At 35.4% G+C, this 23070-nt stretch overlaps 1 protein-coding gene and 1 pseudogene across 4 annotated transcripts in view; both read left to right on the top strand.

Annotated features, from left to right (window-relative positions):
- The window catches only part of RAD50 (RAD50 double strand break repair protein), a 117118-nt gene that overhangs the window by 57296 nt on the left and 36752 nt on the right, over window positions 1–23070 (top strand). For all 3 annotated transcript variants that reach the window (XM_082455331.1, XM_082455329.1, XM_082455330.1), the window contains 10 exons: window positions 495–670; window positions 1162–1399; window positions 4484–4673; window positions 5120–5246; window positions 5664–5857; window positions 9192–9302; window positions 9746–9838; window positions 9931–10044; window positions 15778–15905; window positions 18295–18519. In XM_082455331.1, coding sequence (XP_082311457.1) covers window positions 495–670; window positions 1162–1399; window positions 4484–4673; window positions 5120–5246; window positions 5664–5857; window positions 9192–9302; window positions 9746–9838; window positions 9931–10044; window positions 15778–15905; window positions 18295–18519 — 1596 coding nt within the window. The remainder of the gene's footprint in view (window positions 1–494; window positions 671–1161; window positions 1400–4483; window positions 4674–5119; window positions 5247–5663; window positions 5858–9191; window positions 9303–9745; window positions 9839–9930; window positions 10045–15777; window positions 15906–18294; window positions 18520–23070) is intronic.
- Window positions 5926–9185, top strand: LOC309657004 (regulatory solute carrier protein family 1 member 1 pseudogene; annotated as a pseudogene). The gene is made up of 2 exons: window positions 5926–5946; window positions 6969–9185. The product of its transcript is annotated as a regulatory solute carrier protein family 1 member 1 pseudogene (transcript).

The following is a 23070-nucleotide window of genomic DNA, read 5'->3' as shown; positions in this document are numbered from 1 at the left end:
GGAAATAAATTGTACTAGTGAGCAAAGTCTTTGATGAATGAGAGGCAGTGAATGATCAGGTTGTAAGTAGATGACAGCAACAAGGAGGGAACAAAGGAAAAGTTTTTACAGGAGGGAACGGAAGTACAGTTGTGAAAGGGTCCACACAGAGTTAGGAGAATGTTCTCCTTTTTTTCTCTTCCCTCCAGATCTGGCAAGCATATTCTCCTTGCTGAGGCTCTTGACCCAAGATCTAAGACCATGAACCCCTGCAAAACCAAGCAGGGTTTTGTCTGTACACATTTTTCTGGGAGCAGGCATATGACCAGGGTGAGTCCATGTGCTAGGGATAGATTCAGGCAGTAGTGGACTGTTGCCATGACTTCTAAAAAAAAAGTGCTTGGTCACAGCAGACCTTTGTAATATTTTCTGGCAGAGTTTGTCTTGGATCTACCTTCTCACACTTTTCATTTCTCATATTTTAAAATTGTAATCCATATTTGTTCTTATTTTAGCAAGGAACTGGCTTCAGCTGAGCAAAATAAAAATCATATAAATAATGAGCTAAAAAGGAAGGAAGAGAAGTTGTCCAGCTATGAAGACAAACTGTTTGATGTTTGTGGTAGCCAGGATTTTGAAAGTGACTTAGACAGGCTTAAAGAAGAAATTGAAAAATCCTCAAAACAACGAGGTAGGTTACCTACTTTCTATTAGAAAAGGCATTTTGATGTTTTTGAATTTTTGTTCACAGGTAACTATTAAGGATGGGAGATTTTTAAGCTTGGTTCTGGAGCTTGGTGGCTTAAGTTTCAGTTCTGGTTCTACAACCTACTTGCTGTGTGACTTTGAGCAAGTTATCGAAACCTTTCTGTACTTCAGATTCATTAATAATTGCCTACCACGTGTAGGGTGTTAGGGAGGAGTAAATGAGATTATAGTTTCTGGCACATAACAAGCTCTAAAGGTTTTATTATACTTGTGTGTTACCAGAAAATAATTTCTACAAATCTGAATGTATTGTGCCCTTGGGAAGATTTAAATATCAGAATTTTGATTTCTTTCATTGTGTGTTTATAAAGCAAGAAGAATAATCATGTATTTACAGAAAAGGATATAACCATGTTGACAAAACTATATTTTATATTCTTTTCACTGGGAGTATATATATATTTTTTTAAATAGCCATGCTGGCTGGAGCTACGGCAGTTTACTCGCAATTCATTACTCAGCTAACGGATGAAGACCAGTCGTGTTGCCCTGTCTGTCAGAGAGTTTTTCAGACAGAAGCTGAATTACAAGAAGTCATCAGTGATTTGCAGTCTAAGCTGAGGCTTGCTCCAGATAAGCTCAAGTCAACAGAATCAGAGCTAAAGAAAAAAGAAAAGCGGCGTGATGAAATGCTGGGACTAGTGCCCATGAGGTGAGAATAGGGATTTACCATTACTGTACCTGTACAGCAACACTATAAGAGGTACCTATTCCACTGTCTTAACATATGGTAGGTATTCAGTAAGCAAGAGTTGAGTGAATAAAGGTTAAAGTCAGGATTCTAAGCCAGTATGCTCATCTCATGTTATTTATGTGATAAGAAAATTATTTTGTTTCAAGATAAGCTTGTTTCTTAAACTAGTCACAGGGTAGATATAATCTTTAATTTGTGTATGTTTGTTTCATTCCTGAGACTTGGCTTGAGGGCAGAAATTTTGATAGATTTTATAACTATGTGTCACTTTCTAAACCCAGCAAAGAATTAAAGTACCGGAAAGCTCCCCTCGAGACAAATTTTAAACTATACTTTTATGTTTTTCTCACTTCCAGAAAGAATGAATCATAGATGATTTCTATTGTTTATTTTTCCCTTGCTTGTATAAGAAGTTCAGATGATTTTCTATTTATAAATAAAATCAAGTCAGAAAGTATGTGATGATTGCCTTCGTGTCTCCCAGAGCACAAAGATGGTCACAGAGACCAATAAGATATGACCTTCATGGAGCTGATGGTCTATGTAAGGAGAAAAGCTCTCAGAATTAGACATAGAAAGCTGGGCTTAATAAAATACTTAATTGGTTCAAATAAATGCATTAATTAGGAAGAGAGAAGCCAGTGGACTATAGAATGAGAATAGGATTTTGAGAACAGGGTAGGAGGAGGGATGTAAAGCATAGGGAAGGTGGTTTGACTTATTTAAGAGGAGGAAAGGGGAGAGGGTGTGTGTAAAGGGTAGGAGAGTAAGACCTGTGCTGCAGTAGAAACATTATCTGGAGTTTGAGAACTTATTTGTAGTGATTGATTCACATAAGTAGGGAAGATAGAGCTACAATTATGTTCAGGCCTAGTTATAGCTCTATTAGGTGATGGGGAGCCATCCTAAGAGATTTAATGAAAGATGTGTTTTAGGAAAATTAATCTAATGTTAATACATTGGATGAAAGTGAGACAAACTCTGGAAGCAAAAAAACCCGGAGGGTATGTTGTCCTGGAAAACTGAAGAGGAGTTTAAGGAAAAGAAGGAAGGGAAGATGCAGGAAGATGTGCTTTGTGGTAGCCAGCCTCTAAGATGGTCCCCAATGATCCCTGCCTCCTGGTATTCACACTCTTGTATTAGTCTTCTCTCATGTTCCAGGATTGGTCTGTGTAACCAATAAAATACAACGGAAGTGATATCATGTCCCTTCCGGCATGTCCCATACCATCATGAATGAAATTTCAGCTGAAAATGTACCTCTTTATCATTTTTCTTAGTACTGACTTGGGTTCATTTTTTATAACACCTCATTTAAATAAAAGCTCAGTATTTTTCCCACAGGTGTTTTTCAATACTGTATCTGCTTTGGTCCCTTTTACATAAAATTCCCTTGGAAAAAGAATGCTGTCACAAAATTGAATTTCTGAAAAATTTAAAAGCAAAAGAGAAAACCCTACTAGAGCTCAGTAACCATTCACTCAAGAAATATCTTTACTGTTTCTTAGAATACTTATTTTAGCATCTTAGGTAATCATCAGAAAAGAAGGCACCAAAACCTGGACCACATCAATAAGGGGTTTTTGTGTGTGTGTGAAAATGTAAAAATGGGGTTAAAATTGAATGTATGCCTGTAGTTCTCTGCAAAAATGTCCCAGTCAAGTGAGTGCTTGACTGTCATTAGGCTATCATAGCTTTGTCACTTTCTAGGTACTGGGTACATAACTTAAGAGCAACTTCTGGTCTATAACACTCGGAAGTAATGTGAGCATGAATTATTCGTAATCTGAATATGTTCATATTTATTCAGGGAATTTTTTCATTGCTCTGGTATAAAAAATTACAGGTCTCTGTCACTCAGATCAATTCAGGTTGGCATTTCTTGGTCATAGTATGGACTTTAAAAAAATCATTAAGTAATAACAGTATCTAAGAGCTAATCCTTGAGTTTCTGGTTTATTATAAGGCTCCCATTAGAAACCAATTTAATTTATTATACTAATTTGATATTAAGAATTTGGGATTTTTCTGAAATAAGCTTAATAACTTTTTTTTTTAAAGATTACATACAAGTTTTATTGTTTCAGAGGTATCAGCAAAAATAGGTGTGGGGCCAGTACCTGCCATAGGGATGGTAATTCGTTAGCTAGAGTAGCAGCAGTAAAGTGGGTTTAACAGCTTTTGTACCATAAACCCATGTATCATTTGACTGATACATGGGTTTCCTTCTTTCCTATTTTCTTCCTATTTCCTTCTTTCCTATTTTCTTTCCTTCCTTTCTTCTGTCCTTCCATCATTTTTTAAACTTTTTTATTTTAAAATAATTTTAGACTTACAGAAAATTTACAAAAATAGTACAGAGAATTCACATATACCCTTCACCCAGCTTCTCCTGATGTTCACAGTTTATGTAACCATAATATGATTATCAAAATCATGAAATTAACTTTGATATAATTCTATTAATTAAACTACAAACCATATTTGAATTTTAGCAGTCTTTCTATTTAACATCCTTTGTCTATTTCAGGATCCAACTCAGGATTCCCACATTGCACATACTTGTTATTTCTCCTTAGGCTCTTGCAGTCTACCATAGTTCTTCTTTGTCTTGACAGTCTTTCTTTGTCTTTCATGGTCTTGACACTTATGATGAGTATGGTCAGGTAATTTGTAAAATATCTTTCAGTTTGGCAAACAACATGGTAAAACTTGCTGCTTTCAAGATCTGTCAATAGGTACTATTTATAAAATCAGTGGACAGAGGTTTGAGGAGAAATAGGATATTTACATTTTCTTCAATGTATTTCTCCTATGATACTTATCGATTACATAGAGAAAAATAGTAACTTTACAATGGGTAAATCTGGCTGACATCATCTTAACTAAGAGTAACATACTGACATCATATACCCACTGATATGTTGCCCTAAGAAGGATACAACATCACTTCTGTGGTATTCTTGCCAAAAATACATAACCTCAATCTCATTATGAGAAAACATTAGATTGCTTATTTTTAATTGTGTGTGTTCTGTGAAGGCAAAGCATAATTGATTTGAAGGAGAAGGAAATACCAGAATTAAGAAACAAACTGCAGAATGTGAACAGAGACATACAGCGCCTAAAGAATGACATAGAAGAACAGGAAACACTCTTGGGTACGATCATACCTGAGGAAGAAAGTGCTAAAGTGTGTCTGACAGATGTTACAATTATGGAGAGGTTCCAGGTAAGTTTACTGCAGTTTAAGGCAGACTAAACCTTGTTTCATGGTGGTTTGAATATGAAATGTGAGTATTAAAGATAGTAGCTAGTATTCTGGTACAGATTGTGTTTAGAGTTCCCTATCCTGAATTTTAGGTAGTCTCAGGGAGTAACTGCTTAGCTTATTTATATTCCTGAGTTTAGATTTTATTATCTATAAGTTCTGAGAATTAAGAAGTAGTCTTGTTTATTTTTCTTTTTTAGTCTGCTTCCTTTTGTTTACATCATTTAAATTAATTTCATCATAAAAATTAATTTTATTTTTATCCTTTAAAATTTGTTAAAATTATATCTGAGAGCAGTTACAAATTAGATTTTTAAAAGTAATTAAAAGCAGTTAATTCTTAAAGATTTTGAATAATGATAATGGCATAAGTTTCTTAAAGGAAATAACTTTGATTTATTCTTAAGATGGAACTTAAGGACGTTGAAAGAAAAATTGCACAGCAAGCAGCTAAACTCCAAGGACTAGATTTGGATAGAACTGTTCAACAAGTAAACCAGGAAAAACAAGAAAAACAACACAAATTAGATACAGGTAATAGAGTCTGTTTCCTTATAAGGACTTCAACATTCCCAACATATGCTTTTTACCATAAATTTTATAACTATTATGTGGACAAAGAACAGTCTTTCTTCCAGTCCATGGTATATGCAGTTTCTTTTCTCAAAGGCATCACTTCTCCTCTGTTTCCTTTCTTTGCAGAACAGATTTTGAATGATGAGTAACAAATGAGCTGTACTCTTTCTCAGTCATATCTGCCCTATTCAGGAGGGGACAGCAAGCAGGTTTGGGAGCTGGACAGGTTCTTGTGGCATTTTTATTGCAGTAGGTGGGACCCACAGAAACTCAGCCTTTGTGAATGCCACAGAGACCTATAAAACTGGAATGAGGCTGCTTATAGTATTTTCTATACCCTTACATTAATCACTGTATCAATATGTTTTCATGCAGTTTCCAGTAAGATTGAATTGAATCGTAAGCTTATACAGGACCAGCAGGAACAAATTCAGCACCTAAAAAGTACAACAAATGAACTTAAATCAGAGAAACTTCAGATATCCACTAATTTACAACGTCGTCAGCAACTGGAGGAGCAGACTGTGGAATTATCCACTGAAGTTCAGTCCTTATACAGAGAAATAAAGGTAAAAACATTCATATATATTAGTTTTAAAAATCAGTTCAAATATGAGAAATTCTCTTTATTGGGGCAATGGCCAGAACTATGGTTATTGTGAGGATCAAGTGAAAATGATATATAGAACTTCTACTAATAGGTAAAAATTTCTGGAAGATTTATTGACCATAATAAGGAAGAACTGGCTGCCTGGTTAAGTAGTGAACTTCCTGTTACTGGTGGTGGCTGGCTAACTCCATATAAGGATTCCTACTTGTGTGGGAGGTTTGTCTTATCTACAGATCCTATATCCATGACAGACACTGCCTCTCAGGCATAGCACTTTTTCTTTTTAATTCCAGATGTAGTCTCGGAATACTTCCCACTACACTGAGCAGGCACTGAGTTGACACATGGAATGGAACCCATTTGGCATCCCTCATCTAGATTTATCAAATCTAAGACCCAACCAATTAAATCTGGTTAGAATCTGATTAGAATCTGTTACTAATTACTATAAATGTTTCTTAAGTAGTTTTGGATTACAAAATAACAGAGGCTTAGAGTATGGTATAAAATGTACTACCTTACATTTGTATTTTTTATTGCTTATAAACACTTTGACATTAAACCGTTCAGTGTCTCATTTTGTATTCAGTGTGTCATTTTGATAAATGTGACTAAATCTCCTTTTTATAGGAAAAGAAATTGAGACTTACAGATATCCCATGACTTGCCCAAATTCATACAGTTAGTAGGAGGCAGGGTTAATTTTCTGGTAGGTCTTCTGATGTGTAAGACATTTGACTTCCCACCACACCAAACTACTTCCTAATATAAAATATTCCTACATTGAAGTAATACTAAATAATTATTTCTACCTTTATGGATTCATTAGGTATTTCAGGATCTTAAAGTACTTGAGGATCATGGTGTTGAACAGTGGTTATTGTATACTTATTCTGTAGAGATGTTATAAGGCCAAATGATGTGGAGTTATGATTAGTACAATAGTTTGTTATTTGAAAACCCCTTTCCTTCCAAAATAAGTGTGGGCACACCAACATCAATGTACTAGTATGCTTTCATTACCATAAAATATCTACTTAGCCTCAGCAAACTAAGCTTAAGATCAAAAGTTCCTTTACGATCGAGACAGGCTACAGCAGACTGTGGACCTTTCGGGTACAGAGAAAAATATTCTACCTTCAGGATGCTTTGGCTGCTCAAATTCAGAAACACTTATGGAAGTAGGTATAGTTGAACAGTCCCTAGTTGCTGTGCTTATTAATTCAGCAGGCAGTCAGAATACCAATGTCAGGAACGTCGGTGCATCTTATCTCACCTTGGATAATCCCCTGATGGAAGTAGAAACATCAAAATGTAACCCTTCCTTTAAAATTCCATTTCCACTCAGGATTTACAGCTTCCAGAAAGTAATGTTGAAATGTCTGGAACAAGTAAGGAATATGGGAATTGCCCCTTCTCGTAAGTCTCTGTGGCAGTTGTCAGCCCTCTGTAGAGTCAGCAGAGGAATCTTGCTCATCTATAACAGCAGCCTTGAAGGAACTTTATGAACTTTTGGTCATTAGTAGTAAACCAGCTTCAGAAAACACATCTGAAGAAGTTTTCTGTCAATCAAAGACAGTAACTGAGGGCCAAACAGGTATTAAGGACCTTTCTGAAAGGTGGACCCAAAATGAGCATCTTACAGCTACCGAGAATGAACAGGTCTCCTTTCATCAGGCCATATCTGTATCAGTGAAGACGGAAGAATTAACAGACACTTCAGCTGACACTAGAGTAGAAGATGTAGAAAATATTAACTTCAGGCGTCTAGGTGATGGCCTGTTAGTACTGATAAGGAAGGTGTCCCCAAGTCTAAGGAGTCAATAAATGAGAGCAGTTCTGTCACTCTAGCCTCAGATGAAACTTCTAATCAACTACATTGCACCTTTGGTGTAGAAATTTCACCCAGACTTTTAGCAGGTAAGGAGGATGCACTCAATCAGACTTCTGAGCAAACTGAGTCCTTGTCATCCAGTTTCATATTGGTTAAAGATCTGGGTCAGGGCACACAGGCCTGAGACCAGAGAAAATGTCTGTTCTGAAGCTGCAGGGCCACTTCTAGAATTTGAACCACCTACCAGCCATCCATCATCAAGTCCCTCCTTTCTTGCACCATTAATTTTTCCTGCTGCAGACATTGATTGGATCCTCCATGCCGGCTTTACTTTGCAGGAAGCTCTTGGGGCTTTGCATCGAGTTGGTGGAAATGCAGACCTTGCACTTCTTGTTTTGCTAGGAAAGAACACTGTAGTTCCTACACAACCATGGAAAAGTGGACTAGACCATACTCCGTTCCCTTAGAAAAAGCTATATATCTACACATACACACACACACACACACACACACACACACACACACACACACACTTGCTGTAGAAACCTGCAAGCAGAATGTTGAGCTGTATTTTTTTTTAAAGTTTTTTTTCAGTCAAAATAATTTATGATCTCTTGTCTGATGAACTTGTCTAATCTTTTGTTAAAATTTGGGCCTTTTTAAATGTATCGGCAGTACGTGCATACAAAAGCTTTTTATTATTAAGATGATGTATTCTGGAATAAAACTGATGGTTTTGTGTATAACATACCATTTTAGAATGAGAGTGAATACTTTAAAAAGCAGAAGTCATGAGAAATCCCACTACCCATGCAGCTAAAAGCAGATAAACTCTATAATTTGGCTGTGTCTGTGCTGAAGGCAAGGTATGGCTTGTTAACTCAATTTTTGGTTTACAAACTTGATCACATGGTTTTGTGTTTGGAATCATACTTAGTGCTCTGTGTATTATGATTCATCAGTTGTAACAGAAAATGGAGGTATAATTGAAAAAAAAAGTTCTTTTATGATCATATTTCCATCTGTAAAAGAAAGACCTGGACTGAAAGAGCTTTCCTATTCTTCAGTCACACAGAGCTGATATGGGCCCCTACAAACTCATGAAAATTTATACCTGAAGCCACATGCTCATATAATTGGGAGTATGTGGTGTAGATTAAGAATCAAGTCAGTGGCTGACGCAGTATAGCATAGTGGTTAAAAGAAAGACTCTGGAGCTGGATGAGATTTGAATCCTGGCTCCTTCATTTACTGGCTTTTGGGACCCTGGACAAATCACCTCTGTGCTCATCTGAAATATAGCAGGAAAATAATGTACCTTCCTCATAGGGTTGTTGGAAGGAGCGAATGAATTGACTTTTAAAGCCTGGTACATAGAAAGTGATTTTATTATGAAGTCTGACACCTGAAATAAGGTAATGGAATGTTATATAAGACCTTATATTTTTTATATCCTTAGGATGCTAAAGAGCAGGTAAGCCCTTTGGAAACAACATTGGAAAAGTTCCAGCAGGAGAAAGAAGAATTAATCAACAAAAGAAATACAAGCAACAAAATAGCACAGGATAAAGTAAGATTTCATGTATATATTTACTTATCAAAAATATATGTTAAAATTATTATTCAGAGCACCATGTTGGATACTAGTATTTCACATGAAATTAAAAACATGATGAAATAGTATTTTCATATTTGTGACATAATCTTAACATTCAAAATTTTTTAGAATGATTAAATGTAAATTATTTTGCTTCTTGATCTAGAATAGAAGTTGAGAATTGAGACCTTTTAATCTAATCCCATAGGTAATAAAGGGAGATCATAAAATTTGAGTTCAGATAAAATCTGCTGGTGATCGAAACTGGAACCCGGGGCTTCTAACTTCCAAGCCAGTGTTTCACTGTACTCTCCTATTAAGTTTTTGTTATCTTAATAAAAGATATTCCTTGGAAATAAATCTTCTTAAATGCCCTAGTCCCAACTACTGTATTTTTAATAAATATTTTTCCACAGATAAATGATATCAAAGAGAAGGTTAAAAATATTCATGGTTATGTGAAAGACATTGAGAATTATATTCAAGATGGAAAAGACGACTATAAGAAGGTAATTTAAAACTATTTAATTGAATATAATTTAAAATGATTTATTTGTTTATATTTTTATTTCTTGTGCTTAAGAAATTTTCATTTTTGTAGCAAAAAGAAACTGAACTTAATAAAGTAATAGCTCAACTAAGTGAATGCGAGAAACACAAAGAAAAGATTAATAAGGAAATGGGAATCATGAGACAAGATATTGATACACAGAAGGTAGGTCCTATTTTGGCTAATGATTTATGGTGGCACTTATACCAGTAACATTCTTATCTTTCTTTTTTATTTTTTACTTTTATTTCCAATACTTGTATTGAGTAGAACTGCAAACAGTAGAGAAAAGCAATTCTTTTTTTTTTTAATGTGTATATGTTTATATAAAAAGTATGTTCCTTTTTTATGTTACTGAGAGACAAAATTTTCCTTTGGCAGTATAAAAAGAGACATATTTTCATTTGTAAAATGAAATAATAAAAAAAGGTGCACTTGGTATAACTCAAGCTGTTGTGATTCTTTTCATCATAACATTTTTACCTGATTGTATTCTTTTTTTTAATTTATTTTTTATTAAAGTATAGTTGAATTACAGTGTTGTGTCAATTATTGCTGTACAGCAAAGTGACTTAGTTACATATATATATTCTTTTTCATATTCTTTTCCATTATGGTTTATCACAGGATATTGATTATATTTCCCTGTGCTATACAGTAGGACCTTGTTGTTTATCCATTCTATATATACCAGTTTGCGTATGCTAATCCCAAACTCCCAGTCCAACCCTCTCCCACCCTCCTCCCCCTTGGCCACCATAGTCTGTTCTCTATGTCCCTGATTCTGTTTCATAGATAGGTTCATTTGTGTCACATTTTAGATTCCACATATAAATGATATCCTATGGTTATTTATCTTTCTGACTTACATAGTATGATAATCTCTAGTTGCATCCATGTTGCTGCAAATTGCATTATTTTGGTTTTTTTTATGGCTGAGTTCCCTTGTATATATGTAACACATCTTTATTCATCTGTTGATGGACATTTAGGTTGTTTCCATGTCTTGGCTATTGTGAATAGTGCTGATATGAATATAGGGGTGCACGTATCTTTCTGAATTATAATTTTGTCTGGATATATGCCCAGGAATGAGGTTGCTGGATCATATGGTAATTCTGTTTTTAGTTTTCTGAGGAACCTCCATACTGTTTTCCACAGTGGCTGTACCAACTTACATTCCCACCAACAGTGTAGGAGGGTTCCCTGAGAAAAGCAATTCTAATAACATTGTCTTTTCTTCTTTCCTTTTTTTATATTTATTTTCAGTAAAAGACTTACCTGGTAAAAGTTTAAACATAAAAGCATAAAATTAAAGTCTCCTTCCCCTTCTGCCAATTCTCAATCTCACTTCTAGATATCATTCTTAAAAGTTGTCTGTAAGTAAAATATGTATATACTAAGTTGTTTTTCAGTTGATTCCTTTATCATTTACTTTCTTGATTAAGGAAATTAATTTCCACAGTATAATTAAAATCACATTAAGAAAATAATTTTCAGCATGCCTTATATAAGCATGATAGTTAATGCCTTTAAAAACTACACCGTTTCTCTGTTCCTGCTGTTTTGAATAAAATTTGCTATTTGAATGCTTTAATCACTTGGTTATAAATAATGGTTAAAATCTCTTTGAAGATTAGCCATACCCGTTTTCTGCAGAATCTCTGGCCATAGTGCCAGGAATGTCAAATATATGAATATCAGTCAAAGGTAAATCAAATTTCTGCCATCTAATAAATGCTATATAAATTTATGATGCATGTATAACAAAATACTTAGTTATCACTAGCTTATATGTGGGTTTTCTATTTAAAATCACAGTCTATAAATCAGTAATGTCCATACAAATATAGAGAGATAATTAAGATACACCAGTCTGTGACCCTTTTCAAGTTGAAGGTCTAAATTTAGTGGATCTGACTATATTAGTTTACTTTTATAACCTACCGTGTTCTAGAAATTGTTTACTAAGTTATATACATAGAGTAATGCTAAATAACATTTTAAATTGATGAGAAAATGAGACAATGTGGAAATAAGGACAAGAAGAAGGCAATGAAACCAGGAGAGTAGTAAGTATATAAAATGTAGGCCATGAAATCTGATATGCTTGCTAAAGATTTTAGTAGTCACATGAAGAGAGAAAGTCATAATTAATTAAGTTTCACATTGTCTCAAAGCTAAAAAGAAACCAGTTCTCTGGACTGAGACCAGAGAAAAATGTCTCCATAGGCATTCATGGAAAGGAAGACACTGTATAGATTAATAAAAAGCAGGTCTTCAACAAACTTCATGGTTGGTTTTGTTTGTTTGTTTGTTTGTTTTTACAGTGTGTTTCAGCACCTTTATCATCCCTTGATGAGTGTAGAAGGTGGTGTGATTGGAGCCTAAAATATATGTTAGAGTGTTTGGAGAGCAAAAGTTAGCTATAGGCACCCATCAAGATCACCTGGGTTTTTCCCACTCCTAAGTGTATAATAACCAAGAAAACGTAAAACATATGTTTACATAAAAACTTGTACAAGAATGTTTATAGCAACATTATTCATGACAGTCAAAATATGGAAAACAGCCCAAATGGTTATCAACTGATGAGCAGATGAATAAAATTTGGTATATTCATATGTATTTGTCAGGGATCTCCAGAGAAGCAAAACCAGTAAGAGATCAATAAATATAGATATAGATAAAGATATAGATATAGATAAAGAAATTTATTATAAGGAATTTACTCAAGTGATTGTGGAGGCTGAGATGTCCCAAGATCTGTGGTTGGCAAGCTGGAGGCTCAGGAGAGCTTGATGGTATAGTTCCAGTTTGAGTCTGAAGCCTGAGAACTGGGAGAGCTAATAGGCTCTAGATCCAAGAAGAGCCGAGGTTTCAGTTTAAATATGAAGGCAGGAAAAAACCACTGTCCCACCTCATACAGTCAGGCAGGATGAGTTACCCCTTATTCAGCCTTTTTTGTTCTGTTCACGTCTTTAGTTGACTGGATGAGGCCCACCCACATTAGGAAGGGCAGTCTGCTTTACTTATTCAGTCTACCAGTGTAAATGTTAATCTCATCCAGAAACACTGTCAAAGACACTCAGAATAATGTTTGACCAAATGTCTTGGCACCCTGTGGTGTCAAGTTGACACATAAAATTAACCATCATGGAATGTTACTCAGCTATTAAAAGGAATGAAATATTGATAGATGCTGCAACATGGACAAACCTTGAAAACATTATGCTAAATGAAGTCAATCACAAAAGACTGTATTGTATGATTCCATTTATATGAAATGTACAGAATAGGCAAATCCATAGAGACAGAAAGCAGAGAAGTGTTGCTGGGGGTTGGGGGGAAGGAAAGAAAAGGGAATAGAGAGTGACTGCTAATGGGTATGGAGTTTCTATTTGGGGTGATAAAATGTGCTGGAATGAGAACCTTGTGAATATACTGAAACCACTGAATTGTGCACTTTAAATTGGTGAATTTTATGATATATGAATTACATCTCAAACTTAAAAAAAAAAATCACCTGGGTTATTGAAAATACACATCTCTTTCTCCATTCCAGACCAATAAATGGGAACCTCTGGGGCATGGGCATACGCATACGCATGTATATTTTGTTAAAGTTCCTCAGGGGTTCTGATGTATCCCCTTAACTATCAATCACTGAGTCAGAGCACCGCATGGCTTTCAGGAAATCCTCTATAAATGGCATTTTTGCCAACCAGACTTTTGGTGGATTTTGGAATCGGGTTTATTCAGCATATTACTCTATCACAGGTAACTAGAAAGCAGCTAATTTTTATGGTTCCTTTAAGTGGCCAGCTGCATGCATTAACTGCTCTGAGCTGAGTGATTGGGGTTACTATCTAAGAGTTGAGGAGCCTAACAGCTTATTTACGCACTTAAGCCCTATTAAATTTACTCCACAGAATTTTAAAATTTGGAAGTTTAATAATCTTCCTCCCTCATTTTTCAGATGAAGGGAACTGGAGGTGACCTGAATTGCCCAAGGTCACAAAAGTAGTGAGTAACAGAGGTAGAACTTGACCCTACATTGTCAAATTGCTAGTATAATAGAAAAACAGTTTTGGTGTAGTATACCTGCATCTGGTTTTCTCTGATACTTCATCTCTTCTTTCTCTCCTATTTTCTATTTTGAAGACTGTAACTGGAATTTTTACTGCTTAAAGTATAAGGACAGATTTGACCCAAAAGGTATTTCACTAGCAATTATTGAGCCAGGCACTGTATTTAGTACTTTTTACATACACTAACTATTTTAATCTTTAAAAGGCTCAGATAATTTAAACTAATTTGTCCAAAGTCACCCTATTTGAAAGTTGTAATGCTGAGATTTGAGCCTAGGTATACCTGACTTCAAAGCCTATGCTCTTTAACTACTGTGCTATATACTGTCTTTCAGAATGAAAGAGCAATTAGAAGCTGACCTAAAAGAAGGAAATCCCTAGCTTTCTGGTGACCATGCAGGATAACACACCAGGAACATTATTTCATGCAAAAAATCATTCTCACCTAAAAATGTGATAGCCCTTTAAAGAGTCCTTTCAGGTATTCATGAAAGCAAATTCCATTGTTATATAATATTAGATGAAAGCAAGCAGTGCCACATTCTTTTGTTCCTAATAAGGAAAATGTATAAGCATAGTTCCCCATGGGAGAATCTTGGAGAGTCATAGCAGCTGCGGTGGTACATTAGGTTGCCTTGGCAACAAAAGGACATTTACAACCATATCATTTTAGTCATCTCTAACTGCTTATAATGATGCCTTTAATAGATACATATATATTTATATTATTAGTTCCAGGAAAACTGAAAGGAACCTTAATGACAGTTAAGAAAAACAAAAAAAAAACTCAAAATAGTGATTCATAGATGGGCAGGGTTGGATGTGAACATTAAGCATATGAGAGAAGTCCTTGGCTTCCCTTCTTCTCTCCCACCTCCCAAATCCTTTTTCCCTGGTGACTCCTGTGTCAGTACTGTTGGCAACAAAATGTTACCAAAGATCTGCCCCTGCCTCCTACTTCCCACCTCACTGAGTTTATCTCAGCTACAAGGGTTGCTGTAGAAGGGTCTTTGAGAAGGCCTGACTCCAAACTTAGGATGAATTTTTTCTATTCAGGCTTTTATGGGCCATACCACCACTTTCTGCAGGAAATTTTGTTTTCCTAAGTTCCAAAGAGTCAACTTATAAATTGTTTCCTGTTTGTCTCTTGACAACATAGTCCATTTTAATCACCAGGAAAACTACTGAAATAATTGTGTTGGTACTGCTGCTGCCGCCAGATGATTTAGTGGTTGCTTTTTAAGGACAAAACTACTCAACAAGAACAGCTAAGTTTGAATTTTTCAGTTCAATTCAGTGGCCAGAAAAGTGTCATCAAGTATATAGACTTACTGTTTTTGTGAAACTTCTTACTACCTTGTATGATTATCTGTCAGCTCGAAGGTAAAAATCTTATCTGACATACTTAATAGTATATAATGGTCTTGGCACGTGTTAGTAGACAAGTACAACTAGGGAAAAAAAGTGGGGGAGACTTTGATAGTAGTCTTGCTCTCTTGTTATCTTTTAGATCACTAGGCTCCATTGTGAGGTTATTATGCAAGATGATCCAATGGGGCATAGGTATAAAATATTAAAAATCCAGTTATATCATTTTATCTCATCATTTTAATGTCTGTTTTGTGTGTATATGGGCCATCCAGATTCCTCCAGGCCTGGAGATTCCTTTACACTGGCTTCTTCTCCCTCTGCTGAGTTACACGTGATTCTAAGGCAGAATTAGCACTACCTGTCACCAGCTGCCTGCTGTGAATCACATGTTGGTAACTTGATTATTTTTATTAACGAATTTCATATTTACATTTAGATACAAGAAAGGTGGCTACAGGATAACCTTACTTTAAGAAAAAGGAATGAAGAACTAAAAGAAGTTGAAGAAGAAAGAAAACAACATTTGAAGGAAATGGGTCAAATGCAGGTTTTACAAATGAAAAAGTATGTTTTTAAAAATAGTCTTTAGTTTAAATAAAGGTCTTTATTATAGAAACATGAAAAATATTCAATACATGTTTTTTAAAAAGAATATAAGCCTGTAGCCAAAGTGTCCTTTCAGACTTAAAGGAAGATGGGCACTTTTTAAAAAAATTAATTTATTTATCCATTTTTGGCTATGTTGGGTCTTTGTTTCTGTGCGAGGGCTTTCTCCAGTTGCAGCGAGTGGGGGCCACTCTTCATCGTGGTGCGCGGGCCTCTCACTGTCGTGGCCTCTCCCGTTGCGGAGCACAGGCTCCAGACGCGCAGGCTCAGTAGTTGTGGCTCACGGGCTTAGTGGCTCCGTGGCATGTGAGATCTTCCCAGACCAGGGCTCGAACCCATGTCCCCTGCATTGGCAGGCAGACTCCCAACCACTGCACCACCAGGGAAGCTCCGATGGGCACTTTTTATACAAATATATTTCATGGCTTTACAAGCTGAAGTAGTAATATAGAATTTATAGTCACACTATGACTATGCAGTGATGGCCAGTATTAAAAATACCAAGTTCCCAGACTTTCGTGAGCCTGCTTCACAAGATCATGGCATAAAGAATATATGGCCTCTGGACCCTGCCTGGGTCAGAGCTTAATGCTTAACTCTTAATGGAGTTATTGCCAAAGCAGTTTGACATTGGTGACCCATTCTACATGGTCCCAGGTGTAATTATGTGCCAACCAGAGCATTATTTTTGCGATTAATAGAATTCTCCTTTCATCTGGTTTTATTGGTACTTACTGTAGTTGCTATCTTCCTGCTACAGCAGAAAAGATTTTATTCTTGCTTTCTCTGCCTTAGAGTTGCCTTAGGAATTCTGTAAGAACCTGGTTGATGCTAAGGCACTAGACTGGTGTAAAAGGTTGTACTAACCAAAAAGATTTTTTGGAACCACCTCAGCTGGTTGGATATACTCATTCATTCAGCCATTCCTTGTAGATTTTTCATTTTTCTTGTGATTTCACAAAGAAATCTGAATCAAAGAATGCTTAAGTTTTTCTAAAGGATATAATAAATTGAAATTTAATTTAGTTATTAAAACCTAACAAATAGTTACTCCTATGTTATTGTAAGTTCTCTTGGTTTAGCTATTTTAAATCTCTTTCATATATCAAGGAAATCAGACTTAACAACTAGAAGAGTGCTTCATCTTTCAGCCTGTTTGTTTTTTATGCATTAGGACACTGAGACCCAGAACAAAAGATCACAGGAAATTAGAATGAAAGCCAGGAATGAGACCAGATAGCCTAGCTTCCAAGCCTCAGCTCTTTAATACTGTAATGTTGGTGTTCTTGGTGCCAAGTTGAAAAAAAAAGGGAAGCTTATAGAACAAGCTTTTAAATGAAACAGTTTATTCCTTGCTACTAAAGATCAAAAGCAGGTATTTTTATAATTCCTTCTGTAAATAGTACATAACAGTGCTTTTTACATTCATTCAGGCTACTAAGCATAACTTCTCTTTTTCAAACCTTCAACCAGGACACAACAGAAATGTCAACAAAACAGGATAATCAGGCCAGTTCTATAAGGATGTTCATAATCTTGAGAGAAGTGCCTGGCAAATAAGAGGATGCCTAATAAGTAATTGTTAAATGAATGAAGATTTTTAAAGCACACGTTAAAATCTGTATTATCTACCAAGTTATTAGAAAAGTTTAAGTATTTTACTGTTTTGTCAGTATTGATGCTTTGTTTTTTGGAACTCCTCTCCATGTTTTTCTTTTCTTTTTTTTTTTTTAATTTTTATTGGAGTATACTTGCTTTACAATGTTGTGTTAGTTTCTGCTGTACAGCGAAGTGAATCAGCTATACGTATACATATATCCCCTCTTTTTATTGATGCTTTTTATACTTATGCAAGAGAAATTTTGTTTTAATAGAGAAATACAAACTCTTAGTAATACTACTGCGTAAATTGTTTGAGATAAAATTTTATTTTGTCTGACATACTGTGAACGAACTGATGATACCTGTTGCTCAGTAACTTCTCAGAGTTGGTAACTGTGCATTCTTAGTTCACAATGAGAAGTTTGTGAATTTGTAATATTAATCACCAAGAGTACTTTTCTTAGGTTAGTGTGTAAACGTCAGGAACATTTTCAGTGTTCACATGTTACGAGAGTACTTTATTCAGCACACAGAAATCAGCTGTTCAGAAACGTGGATGCTTCAGAGATTTGGAAAGAAAAAAGTTTTCTTTCGTACTGAAACCTTAAAGAAAAAGCAAGGAGAGACTGTTTTCATATGCTGATTGCTAAAGAGAATGATATTTATCTATCTGAAGAAATCTGTCTTTTCCACTTTAGGCTGCGAAAATCTAAAAATGGTCCTCATTTGTCGTTTTCCCTCCTAGTGAACATCAGAAGTTGGAAGAAAAAATAGAAAATATAAAAAGAAATCACAGTTTGGCAATAGGGCGACAGAAAGGTTATGAGGACGAAATTATTCATTTTAAGAAAGAACTTCAAAAACCTCAATTTCGGGATGCCGAGGAAAAGTATAGGGAAATGATGATTGTTATGAGAACAACAGAGCTTGTGAACAAGGATCTGGACATTTATTATAAGACCCTTGACCAGTAAGTATTGGACTGGGAATTTGGATCCCATTGCAATCAATATTAACTAGCATAATTTAGTCTTACTTTCCCCCTTTTTAACTTTTTTAATGTATTTCATACCTACCACAGAATGGAAAAATATATGTATATATGTGTGTACACATACACACATGCTTACTTGAATTATGAAGTTAAGTTATAAAGCATATTAATATTAAGGAGCACTCATGATCCCACCCCCTCATACCCAATCCAAGAACTCTACAATTATCACTAACTGCCATCCACGTAGATGCTCCTCCTTATCTCAGCCATTTGTCATCCTCACTCCTTGTAACCACTGACACAGATTTTTGCTCCCTGCTTTTTAAAAAATAATTTTATCATATGTATCATTTTTTGAGCTTTTTTAAAAAAATGATATACTCTGTGTACTCTTCTAGAATTTGCTTTTTTGCTTGTTTTACTTTGTTTTGCTTTTATTAAGTTGCTTATAGCTGTGGTGTATGCATTTTCACTGATGTACAGAATTCTTTTGTGGAAATATACCATAATGTATCCATTTTCCAGTAGATGGACATTTGGGTTGTTTCCAGCTCTTTACTGACATAACCCTTGCTTCTAGGAACATTCATGTCATGTCTTCCAGAGCAAAGGTGTAAGAGATTCTCTAGAGTACATGTGGGAGTAAAATTGCTGGGTTGCAGGGTATGCTCAATTTTACAAAATAATGTTAGATTGTTTTCCAAAGTCGTTTTACTAATTTATACCACTAGCGGAATACAAGGGTTCTCTTTGATGCATTCTGTGACATTGATTTGGTTGATTTTTAATTTTTGCAAATCGAATGGGTTTTATTTTTATTTTATTTTATTTTTTTAAACATCTTTATTGGAGTATAATTGCTTTACAATGGTGTGTTAGTTTCTGCTTTATAACAAAGTGAATCAGTTATACATATACATATGTCCCCATCTCTCTTCCCTCTTGAGTCTCCCTCCCTCCCACCCTCCCTACCCCACCCCTCTAGGTGGTCACAAAGCACAGAGCTGATCTCCCTATGCTATGCGGCTGCTTCCCACTAGCTATCTATTTTATGTTTGGTAGTGTATATATGTCCATGCCACTCTCTCACTTTGTCGCAGCTTACCCTTCCCCCTCCCCGTATCCTCAAGTCCATTCTCTAGTAAGTCTGTGTCTTTATTCCAGTCTTGCCCCTAGGTTCTTCATGACCATTTTTTTCTTTTTCTGTTTCTTTTTTTTTTAGATTCCATACATATGTGTTAGCATACGGTATTTGTTTTTCTCTTTCTGACTTACTTCACTCTGTATGACAGCCTCTAGGTCCATCCACCTCACTACAAATAACTCAATTTCGTTTCTTTTTATGGCTGAGTAATATTCCATTGTATATATGTGCCACATCTTCTTTATCCATTCATCTGTTGATGGACACTTAGGTTGCTTCCATGTCCTGGCTATTGTAAATAGAGCTGCAATGAACACTGTGGTACCTGACTCTTTTTGAATTATGGTTTTCTCAGGGTATATGCCCAGTAGTGGGATTGCTGGGTCGTATGGTAGTTCTATTTGTAGTTTTTTAAGGAACCTCCATACTGTTCTCCATAGTGGCTGTATCAATTTACATTCCCACCAACAGTGCAAGAGGGTTCCCTTTTCTCCACACCCTCGCCAGCATTTATTGTTTGTAGATTTTTTGAGGATGGCCATTCTGACTGATGTGAGATGATATCTCATTGTAGTTTTGATTTGTTTTTCTCTAATGATTTATGATGTTGAGCATTCTTTCATGTGTTTCTTGGCAATCTGTATATCTTCTTTGGAGAAATGTCTATTTAGGTCTTCTGCCCATTTTTGGATTGGGTTGCTTGTTTTTTTGATATTGAGCTGCATGAGCTGCTTGTAAATTTTGGAGATTAATCGTTTGTCAGTTGCTTCATTTGCAAATATTTTCTCCTGAGGGTTGTCTTTTCATCTTGTTTATGGTTTCTTTTGCTGTGCAAAAGCTTTTAAGTTTCATTAGGTCCCATTTGTTTATTTTTGTTATTATTTCCATTTCTCTAGGAGGTGGGTCAAAAAGTATCTTGCTGTGATTTATGTCATAGAGTGTTCTGCCTATGTTTTCCTCTAAGAGTTTGATAGTATCTAGCCTTACATTTAGGTCTTTAATCCATTTTGAGTTTACTTTTGTGTATGGTGTTAGGGAGTGTTCTAATTTCATTCTTTTACATGTAGCTGTCCAGTTTTCCCATCACCACTTATTGAAGAGGCTGTCTTTTCTCTTCTGTATATTCTTGCCTCCTTTATCCAAGATAAGGTGACCATATGTGCGTGGGTTTATCTCTGGGCTTTCTATCCTGTTCCATTGATCTGTATTTCTGTTTTTGTGCCAGTACCATACTGTCTTGATTACTGTAGCTTTGTAGTGTAGTCTGAAGTCAGGGAGCCTGATTCCTCCAGCTCCGTTTTACTTTGTCAAGATTGCTTTGGCTATTCGGGGTCTTTTGTGTTTCCATACAAATTGTGAAATTTTTTGTTCTAGTTCTGTGAAAAATGCCAGTGGTAGTTTGATAGGGATTGCATTGAATCTGTAGATTGCTTTGGGTAGTATAGTCATTTTCACAGTGTTGATTCTTCCAATCCAAGAACATGGTATATCTCTCCATCTATTTGTATCATCTTTAATTTGTTTCATCAGTGTCTTATAATTTTCTGCATACAGGTCTTTTGTCTCCTTATGTAGGTTTATTCCTAGATATTTTATTCTTTTTGTTGCATTGGTAAATGGGAGTGTTTTCTTAACTTCACTTTCAGATTTTTCATCATTAGTGTATAGGAATGCAAGAGATTTCTGTGCATGAATTTTGTATCCTGCTCCTTCACCAAATTCATTGATTAGCTCTAGTAGTTTTCTGGTAGCATCTTTAGGATTCTGTATGTATAGTATCATGTCATCTGCAAACAGTGACAGCTTTACTTCTTCTTTTCTGACTTGGATTCCTTTTATTTATTTTTCTTCTCTAATTGCTGTGGCTAAAACTTCCAAAACTATGTTGAATAATAGTGGTGAGAGTGGGCAACCTTGTCTTGTTCCTGATCTTAGTGGAAATGGTTTCAGTTTTTCACCATTGAGGACAGTGTTGGCTGTGGGTTTGTCATATATGGCCTTTATTATGTTGAGGAAAGTTCCCTCTATGCCTACTTTCTGGAGGGTTTTTATCATAAATGGGTGTTGAATTTTGTGGAAAGCTTTCTCTGCATCTATTGAGATGATCATATGGTTTTTCTCCTTCAATTTCTTAAATGGTGTATCACATTGATTGATTTGCATATATTGAAGAATCCTTGCATTCCTGGGATAAACCCCACTTAATCATGGTGTATGATCCTTTTAATGTGCTGCTGGATTCTGTTTGCTAGTGTTATGTTGAGGATTTTTGCATGTATATTCATCAGTGATATTGGCCTCTAATTTTCTTTTTTTGTAGTATCTTTGTCGGGTTTTGGTATCAGGGTGATGGTGGCCTCGTAGAATGAGGTTGGGAGTGTTCCTCCCTCTGCTATATTTTGGAAGAGTTTGAGAAGGATAGGTGTTAGCTCTTCTCTAAATGTTTGGTAGAATTTGTCTGTGAAGCCATCTGGTCCTGGGCTTTTGTTTGTTGGAAGATTTTTAATCACAGTTTCAATTTCAGTGCTTGTGATTGGTCTGTTCATATTTTCTATTTCTTCCTGGTTCAGTCTTGGAAGGTTGTGCATTTCTAAGAATTTGTCCATTTCTTCCAGGTTGTCCATTTTATTGGCGTATAGTTGCTTGTAGTAATCTCTCATGATCCTTTGTATTTCTGCAGTGTCAGTTGTTACTTCTCCTTTTTCATTTCTAATTCTATTGATTTGAGTCTTCTCCCTTTTTTTCTTGATGAGTCTGGCTAATGGTTTATCAATTTTGTTTATCTTCTCAAAGAACCAGCTTTTAGTTTTATTGATCTTTGCTATTGTTTCCTTCATTTCTTTTTCATTTATTTTTGATCTGATCTTTATGATTTCTTTCCTTCTGCTAACATTGGGGGTTTTTTGTTCTTTCTCTAATTGCTTTAGGTGTAAGGTTAGGTTGTTTGTTTGAGATGTTTCTTGTTTCTTAAGGTAGGATTGTATTGCTATAAACTTCCCTCTTAGAACTGCTTTTTCTGCATCCCATAGGTTTTGGGTCGTCGTGTGTTCATTGTCATTTGTTTCTAGGTATTTTTTGATTTCCTCTTTGATTTCTTCAGTGATCTCTTGGTTATTAAGTAGTGTATTGTTTAGTCTCCATGTGTTTGTATTTTTTACATATTTTTTCCTGTAATTGATATCTAGTCTCATAGCGTTGTGGTCGGAAAAGATACTTGATATGGTTTCAATTTTCTTAAATTTACCAAGGCTTGATTTGTGACCCAAGACATGATCTATCCTGGAGAATGTTCCATGAGCACTTAAGAAGAATGTGTATTCTATTGTTTTTGGATGGAATATTCTATAAATATCAATTAAGTCCATCTTGTTTAATGTATC

Source organism: Balaenoptera physalus (genome assembly GCF_965194825.1).
Source record: "Balaenoptera physalus genome assembly, chromosome: 3".
NCBI classification, from domain to species: Eukaryota; Metazoa; Chordata; class Mammalia; order Artiodactyla; family Balaenopteridae; genus Balaenoptera; species Balaenoptera physalus.
Note: the sequence above shows the minus strand (reverse complement) of the source record. Positions and strands in the feature narration are given on the sequence as shown.